This window comes from Coregonus clupeaformis, unplaced genomic scaffold (genome assembly GCF_020615455.1).
Source record: "Coregonus clupeaformis isolate EN_2021a unplaced genomic scaffold, ASM2061545v1 scaf0332, whole genome shotgun sequence".
Classification (NCBI taxonomy): domain Eukaryota; kingdom Metazoa; phylum Chordata; class Actinopteri; order Salmoniformes; family Salmonidae; genus Coregonus; species Coregonus clupeaformis.
The window spans coordinates 401,810-411,013 of NW_025533787.1; the positions used below are offsets into that span (position 1 = coordinate 401,810).

The 9,204-nt window shown below is 40.6% G+C and overlaps 1 protein-coding gene across 1 annotated transcript; it reads right to left on the reverse strand.

Annotated features, from left to right (window-relative positions):
* Nucleotides 1–3,508: 3,508 nt before the first annotated feature.
* LOC121559029 lies at nt 3,509–8,904 on the reverse strand. Its single transcript, XM_045214902.1, has 19 exons — nt 8,776–8,904; nt 8,315–8,358; nt 7,998–8,075; nt 7,787–7,852; nt 7,588–7,674; nt 7,324–7,401; nt 7,121–7,207; nt 6,941–7,039; nt 6,702–6,806; nt 6,353–6,451; nt 6,183–6,230; nt 5,979–6,059; nt 5,628–5,864; nt 5,342–5,400; nt 4,884–4,953; nt 4,707–4,796; nt 3,952–4,035; nt 3,748–3,852; nt 3,509–3,592 (listed from the first exon to the last, which is right to left on the reverse strand). Exons 4-19 carry the CDS (start codon nt 7,820–7,822, stop codon nt 3,509–3,511), a joined length of 1,449 nt encoding a protein of 482 aa, XP_045070837.1. The 5' UTR covers nt 7,823–7,852; nt 7,998–8,075; nt 8,315–8,358; nt 8,776–8,904.
* Nucleotides 8,905–9,204: the final 300 nt, after the last annotated feature.

Consider the following 9,204-nt stretch of genomic DNA (forward strand, 5'->3'; position numbering starts at 1 on the left):
CTAATGCCTTTTAGAGAACATGCATGGAGCTTAATTTGTGTTCTGGGATACTAGGCCTGCAATATTGTTTTATTTGGCCGTCTATCATGGACTGGTGCTTTTTCAGTTGATGTGTACTGCTGCTCTTTTCCTCTGCTCAGTGAGATGTGCAGTGTGGCCTAATCACAGATCAGAGTATTCATTTCTAGGCACACAGAAAAAGGGCTGTTGCTTGCCATGCAATACAAAGGTACTGAGTAGGCCTAATCAACACCTATTGATTATTTTACGTTGACCGCTTCCTTCTGGTGTGCAGTTTTCTGTTCAGCATGCCTGGTATGAAACGTTTGTGTGTTTCCTTCTGTTGTTCTGTCACTGTGGAGACACACACAGTTTATGGGCTGCCTCGTTCTAGTTCTGCCTGGTAAAAAAAGTATAAAGGTTTGGAAATTTGTGTTACTTGTGCTTATTTATTTTTAAATTATTATTATGTAATTGTTTTATACTTGAATTTACCTGAATTATTTTAATTTAAGCTATTTTGTAATTCATTAAAGATGATTATTTTGTATTTTTGTCTGTCTGATTGTTGTCTTGTGTTAAAAAATAAATCAGACGTTACTCAGTACTTGAGTAGTTTTTTCACCAAGTACTTTTTTACTCTTACTCAAGTAATTATTTGGATGACTACTTTTTACTTTTACTTGAGTCATATTATTCTGAAGTAACAGTACTTTTACTTGAGTACAATTTTTGGCTACTCTACCCACCTCTGGTTAACACATCCGTTCATGTATTATCACGTTTGGTAAAGGTTTGATGTGTTATTTTTGTGTCAAACCGAGTAAGTGAAAGAACGTGATAAAAACTATTTTACAAGTCACATAGCTAGAGATTTTGGGTTTGTCTGAGTGAATGTACATAATTTTCTCATTTTAGTTTAATAAATAATCAATTTATTTGAGATTTCTGAGTTCGTTTAGCATATTATTGCTTTGGTGTAAAATTCCCATGTTGGTAAAATGGCGGCGCCCTCTCGGTCAGCGTCAACAGACTTCAGTGAGGACAGTGCGGGTGCATCAGATAGAGACAATTTCACGGTCGCACTACTGTTTTGAAGCTGAATGTAATGATTATCAGTTTTCTACATGTGTACTAATATTCAGACACATTCACTAGTTTCAGTCTTTATCAATAAATGTTGCTATGGTGTGAACAGGAAATACAATTGTTTTTTGATTTAAGTAATACAGTGAAGACGAGGTTTAAGGAAATTAGCACACAGTGCTGTCTAAAACAAACTGTAACCTTGTACTAAATGGATTTTGAGTCATTTATGCATTTATCTACTATAGGTTAGGTATTAGCTCAAAAGTATTGTGGAGCTCCTGCACCTTAATATAAACAGTACCGGCACCCAAAATGAGTATTGGCACCTATTTCAGTCCAAGTCAAGCACTGAATTAGATAATTGAACAAGAAAAAAGTGAAAATATTTTTAGAGAATAAAGAAAGTGCCAGAACTGTCAACACTAACTTTTGTATCGGTTTCTCTATATTACTACTGGCCGATTCAGTCTGAGGCCGGTAACATCAACAGTGAGGACAAACCCAGCCTGCCTCTCTCCTTCCACACTGAGTCCAAACATACAGTCACTGGGTCCTGATTGTGACAGTGGAGCCCAGTTTGCATCGCAATATCCAGAGATGGCATCAGTGAAGCTGGAAGACTGCAGTCAAACACTGGAGCTTAATGTCAACTTTAAAGATGAAGAAGAGGAGGAGAACATTGGGAAATCTGTTTCTCAGGGTAAGAGCAGATTCTATCTAATTAAGTTTGTTGGACATGATTTGGAAAGGCACACACCTGTCTATATACAGTGCATTCGGAAAGTATTCAGACCCCTTGACTTTTTTGAGATTTTGTTACGTTACAGCCTTATTGTAAAATAGATTAAATTGTTTTTTTCCCTCATCAATCTACTCACAATACCCCATAATGATAAAGCCAAAACTGGTTTTTGTTCAATTGTTGCAAAAAACAACATCTGAATGATCACATTTACAAAATGTCTTTCTACTCTGTGAGTGTCTAAACCAGGGTTCTTCAATTCCGGTCCTGGAGGGCCGAAACACCTCTGTTTTTCATCCTCTCCTTCTAATCAGGGGCTAAATCAGACCTGGGACACCAGGTGAGTGCAATTAACTACCAAGTAGAAATAAAAAACAGAAGTGTTTGGACCCTCCAGGACCGGAATTGAAGAACCCTGGTCTAAACCATGATCACCTTGATCTCATTCATCTCAGTCTCATTGCAAAGGGTGTTTATTATAATACTTATGTAAACAATATATTTTTGTAGTTTTTAATTAGGGGTGTAACGATTCGTTTTAACAACGATTCGATTTGTATCACGATTCGAGGCTGTCGATACGATTCAAGGACGATATTGGTTCATTTAGAACGATACGATCCGAAACGATTCAGTGACTTGAAATCGATTCAGTAACCTTTTAGCCAAAAATTCAACCAGTGTGACTGAAATAAATACCTGGATACTGGACAGTGCAGGTGAAGTTTCCTAGATTCCTGTTTCTTGTAAGGACCGCAATGGTGGCTTGATAATTTCTTGCTCGTCGGCTTCTCCTCTGTCATCCGCCATGCTATGCTTTGTTGTCTTGGCGCCTTTGCGCTGCTGCTGGCGCGATTACGTCACGGATAGGCAGACTGAATCGAGTAATGTTTAAAGCCTTTATCATTAAAAGTGCTAAGAAAAACATCCATATAAAGTCTGACGTGCTTAAATCCAATGGGTTATTTCCTAGTATCGATACAATCGATTTATTACATTTTAAAACGATGTTAGATTGATATATGTTGTCCAAAAGGCCAACTCGCCGAGCACAGATCGATGTAGTTGGATCATAGGAATATAAATCGATACATCGATGTAGTAGATGGATCGTTACACCCCTAGTAAAAACACTCCAGTGCGCAAAACAGGGGCACTGGAAAATACAAGGCACACAGGGAATATTCCCAGCGATACAAAATACATGGAGCTCCACCGAGCTTCTCTCTCCTCCACAATAAACAATCACACACAAAGACAAGGGGGCATAGGGAACACTTATACAGGTACTAATGAGGTGATATGAACCAGGTGTGTGTAATAAACAAGACAAAACAAATGGAATGATGAGATGAGGAGCGGCAGTGGCTAGAAGGCCAGTGACGACAAACGCCGAAGCCTGCCCGAACAAGGAGAGGGGCAGCCTCGGAGGAAGTCGTGACAGATACTGTATATTTTTGAAAGAATAATATATTTCCCTTGACAGAGTAATGCTGAATGTAAAAAATGGCTCAACTTACCCCACTCTCCCCTACACATGATGTAACATTTGTTTACGATTGACAGATAATGTTTAAATGCAAAACACTTTATTTTGTGATGGGGCCCTCAGCTCAGTTTGGGAACCTTAATCCAGGCTGGACAGCAGGAACTCAACCTGTATTTGTAGATTCCCCATCACCTCCCCGAGAGCCTCTCTGGGCTTTCATAGATTGACTCATTGAGGTTGAAGATGGATTCTAGCCATGCCTTCATCTGGCCCTGTTGACAACAGACACATCATCAACTATTATATATAAGAGAGAGAGAGAGAGAGAGAGAGAGAGAGAGAGAGAGAGAGGAGGAGAGAGAGAGAAAGAGAGAGAGAGAGAGAGAGAGAGAGAGAGAGAGAGAGAGAGAGAGAGAGAGAAATGTACCTTAACGAGGAGGTAGAAGTTCTCAGCAGCCTCTGTCCAGGCTCCTCCAGGAGGGTCAATCCTCATTATGACTTGCAGGAGCAGATAAAGGAAGCTACCAGGCTTCTGGAGAAGGGACATGAGTGAGTGTCTACAGATCTGATATGACAACAGTGTGTATAGCATAGATAAACAACAGGATGTTCCATTCTTAGGGCCACTTACAGATATAGGAAGAGATGTCTTTCCTTCTAGAAGGCTTAGTAGAACGAATTCATAAAAAACATCTGCGAAGTTGATGCGGTCAATCTGAAGTCAAACAAATAGGATAATTACATAATCTTAATTGACAAGCACTTTAGAAAGTCTCATTGAGTAGATGTTAGATGAGAAGACGGTGCCTGCAGCTAACGCTCAAGCTTGCATGTAGACCTACTCCTACGAGAGCCATCTCCTGCTCTAGTCGCTCCCTGTTTGCTGGCTCATTAATGAAGTTCACCAGTAGGTCGTAGGCCTGCTGAAACTGCCTCACATCCTCAAAACAAAACAATCATAAAATTCCTTAAAACTTAGATAATAAACTCAAAGATTCAGGTCTGTAATTCAAAGGGCCTCTGATTGTTTGGCTAGTATGACGTTGAAACTTCTCAACTAAACCCTATGAATCACTGTTGCCTAAAGGTAACCCACTGTGCAAGAACTGGTTGAATCAATGTTGTATCAATAAAAAATGTCAATGTGATGATGTTGAATCAAAGTGGGAAACTGATTGGATTTGAAAGAAGTCATCAACGTAAGGGAATTTCGTCTTTTAACCTAAATCCAATTACGTTAATTTTGGGGGGGATTTCACATTGAATTCACATTAGTTGACAACTCAACCAAATGTAAATCAAAACGAGACGTTGAAATGACATCTGTGCCCAGTGGGAACTATATATCTGGTCTGATGAACGTTGCACAATTATGTAATTGGTTACCTGCTGGTTGAGCTCGGATAGTCCACTCAACACCATCCTCCCAGCGTGGGTGAGGTAATTGAGGGAGGTACTGTCAGAGGATGTCAGAGCCTGTGAGAACAAGACAGTACATTTACAAATAGTCCAGAAATGTTCATGAAGTGAAATACAAAAAGTGCTAAATTCACATTTTCTCACCTCCATAGCACGTCTGATACCGGCCAGCCTCAGAGAGAAGTTGGTTGTCCCTTGGTTTTCAAAGTAACGCCTGTAAATAGAAATATTCAATAACAAATGTTCAACCTAAGAAGCTAAAACATCAGTGTCATGAAATTAAGAAATCATTTTATGTTAGCCTATATTATAACTGCAGGATTCAGACAGACCATACCAATGTAGGATCTTAATTTGATCACTCTTTTGTTGCTGAGAATTTTCCTGCATGGCAGGAAATGCAAACTTGTAGCGTATTTGGAATTTTCAAGTTTGTAATTTCCACTTTTACATTTTAGACTCGATTTGCCCTAATGAAAAATGTATCCTGTTGCTGCAGGATTATTTTCCTGCTGTAGCAAACTGTCTCAAATTAAGATCCTACATCTGTATAACTAAAGCAAAGGTTTTTACTATAGAGGAACACATGAAAGCGAACCCACCGCAACTGGGGCACATCTGCAGCATTATTTTGCTCCTCCACAAACTCCTCCTCAAACTCCTAAAACAGACATCACATTAACTTAAACTCTACTAAACTGTATTTCACCTGCAACATCAACTGAAGCAGACAAAACATTCAGTGACATCATAACAATACTTTCATCTTGACCTAACAACTTGACCCTTGACAGACAACACAAACCTATCGATACCAAAACAATGACACACACCTGTACACACAAGTACAAATGAAATAAGAATTATTGACTGTAGAAAGAGTTTTACCTGAGGAGTGCTGTCAGGGGTCTGGTCCTGGTCCTGGGTGGAGTGGTAAGGTGGAGGGGGACTGGGAGGGGAATCGGAAGGGAAAGGGGGAGGCGTAGAATTCTGGGGGAACTGGTGAGAGGAGCCAGAGGACGGCTCATGAGGGGTGGTGATGATGTCAGAGGTGGAGAACTGATATGCCATCATCTCATCCCCCCTCTCCTGGTACCCCTCCACTGTGGTGGAGATATCCACCTGCTGTTTAACACACAACATGTGACACTGTCAGCCCAACACTGAAAACCACCATATTGAAAACCCCTCAACCAAACACTGAAATAAATCATAACACAGAGAAACAACGGGGTGTACCTGGGCATCCTCATAATAGGTGAACTCAGACCTCCTCTTGACAAGGCAGGACATGAGTCCATGGATCCTTCTACCAAGGAACTAAAAATGAGGCAAGAGATTAGAACGTGTAATTTCATTTTCTGTCAACATGTATTTATTCAAATAGGTAAATGGACATTTGCCACTTTACATTTTTTTCTGTGAAAAATTGCCTGACTGTACCTTAATACCAGTCAGCTTCTTGTTGGTGAGGACCACCTGGACGAGACCCTTTAAAAGAGACAGAGAAACATTACATTTCATCCAGGAAATATAAGTAGACCTATAGCATGTGCGTCATTTGACACAAATCAGGTGCATTTGAGACGAAAGACCAGTTGAGAATCTCTCACCCATGGGTCCAGGATTTTTTCCTGGATGACTCTGCTCCACCACAGCTGCTTCTCTACTCCCCTCACAATGCACAGGTGATGCATGTCCTCTTCATTTTGCTATAAAGAAAAAACTCCTTCAGTCTCCAGACCTCTCTCTATATGTTAGCTGTAGATGTCTATAACATTTGGCAGGTGATTTCAGTTCTGAGTATAATCCCTGGCAGTGATATAGAGCCCACATGATGTTCGTACGACAAGTTTCCCCTAGGTTTCAATTAGGGACAGACATACAAAAGAAAACCCAGAGACAATTGGGAGTTCAAATACACAGGTGTGTTCATAAATGTTAAGAATATGTCTGAAGTACCTGCACTCGTCCATAATGGATATTCCAGTAATGGAAATGAAACGAACCCCAGTTCCCAACCAGCTGCAACTTCTCATAGGGAAAACCAGAGTCTTCCCTATTTGGCTGAAAAACAAAGACATCCCCTAATTATAGAGATTGCTCTGTGATTAATAAGACACACAATTGTGGAGATAGAGGACATGGTAATGTGTACTATTACTAATCAGCTATGACTGTCTAATAATGTGATTGACTACCTGTGAATGGCTATCTGAAGGTGCTGACAGTTCGTCAAGCACTAGCCTCCCAGCTTCAGTGAGGTGAATGGTAGGCTCCTCAATAACCAATTTGGAAGTCTGTGAAAAAAAAGGGAACAGGGTAAAGTAAATTCTCCCTATAAGATCAGATGAGCTTTGGTTAATAATGTGTTTGGTTACCTGTGTGTTTAACACTGCAAGCTCTGTTACCAGCATTCTCCCAGCACGAGTGAGGTAGTAGACTGGTTTGGCCTTGGAGAAGACAGGCTATGAAGACAAGGGAATATGTTTTTTCATTATGTGGTTTTATAGAAAACTAGTGACTTGATGTTAATCTTTAATATCCTCTAAAGACCAGAGAGTATCAGAATGGATAGACTCACAAAGATAGGAACACACAAGGGTCCAGACCAAGGGATTAAAGCCAGACAGGACCGGTGCCCAACCTCCTCATCCACATACTAAGGAACAAGACAGGATTCAATTAAGAGTCAGTTTGAATGATAGACAGGTAGCCTATAGGACTGACAGACTGGAATAGGGAGGATCGCAAGAGGAGGCCACTGCATGATAGATTCTGAGACACTACACAGGTCTGTGTTGAAAGGTTAAGGAAACATCTGAGGTACCTGCATATGAATGGCTACCTGTTCATTTTGAGAGGACAGTTCATTCCATACCATCCTCCTAGCAGGAGTGAAACAGATGAAAATGGGCTGCTCCACTGTGAATATCTGTGAGAAAATGAGGGAACGAACATCAAAGTATTTCACTACCGTAGTGGATACTGAAGGTAATCCTGCCTATTAGATCAGATGAGCTTTGTCCAATAATCTGCATGGTTACCTGCGTGTTTAACACTGCCAGCTCTCTCACCAGCATCCTCCCAGCTTGGGTAAGGTAATATGTTGGCTGCAGTTATAAAAAATAGGGAATATGTTTCCAGAAATTTATTTCCATATTGTTCTTCAGAAAACGTCATGTTTATGTTTAAAGTCCATAAACAAGTTTTAAGACCAGAGAGAAGACCAAAGAGTATCAGAATGGATGGACTTACAGAGCTGGGAACCCACAGAGGTCCAGACCAAGGGATTAAAGCCAGACAGGGCCGGTGCCCAACCTCCTCAACCACATACTAAGGAAGAAAATCAGAATTAATTAATGAGTCAGTAAAATGACAGTTTGAATGACAGATTGTTATTGAACCAATCCTGCTAATGAAGCAGTATTGTTATAGCCTGGGTGCCAGTCTGTTTCAGCTCTCTGTCCACTCCTTATGGGATTGTGATGCCAATATCATATTGCCACGATGGAATTGGCAAGAGAGCGGAAAGACTGGCACCCAAGCTATTGATAGGGCTGCAGCATTCTTACCTGAACAAGGACTGGGTCCTCCTGGTCCAGGGTGGGCTCATTATCTTTATGAAAAACAATAAAGGATTGTTTTCTCTAAGTTTAAGAAATACTAGCTACAAGACACCAGACATCTGTCCATGTAGTTAGGCTGATCATATATTTACTTGTGTTTTATATTGAATGACATCAAATGTATTTATGTGTCTGCATAATGTACCAACATGTTCAATTAAACCTAAAGCAAGGGTTTGGTTTCAAAGGAGCAAGTTTGTTTGTTGTTGTTAATCTAGGGCTACACTGTAAAAAATGTCATCACCATGATTGCTACCTAAATGACACCCTATTCCCTATTTAGTGCACTACTTTTGACCAGCGCCTTTTAACCATAGAACTATGGGTCCTGGTCAAAATAAGAAATAGGGTATTGGGTGGCATTTGGGACTATTACTATTTAGACATTGTCAAATATGTAAACTTACCCTCCTCAACCGTGACAACACGGTCCACGCTCTCCACGGTGGCCAGTGCATCCTCACCGATACCGTAATATTTGCTATATGTGGTCCTCTGTAGCTCAGCTGGTAGAGCACGGCGCTTGTAACGCCAAGGTAGTGGGTTCGAACCCCGGACCACCCATACACACAAAAACTGTATGCACGCATGACTGTAAGTCGCTTTGGATGAAAGCGTCTGCTAAATGGCGTATTATTATTATTATTAAAGTAGACTGCCGAACCAGTCGCAAACAACAGGTCAGCTGCACACAGAAGCGACCTCTTGCGGAGGAATCTCAGCGGGGTCGCTTTCAACAAACGACTGAACATAGACCTACTCATTATCGCTCTACACACTGCAGTGATTTTGACTGAGTTCAAAACCATCTGACAATTCTTTCTTAGAATTACAGG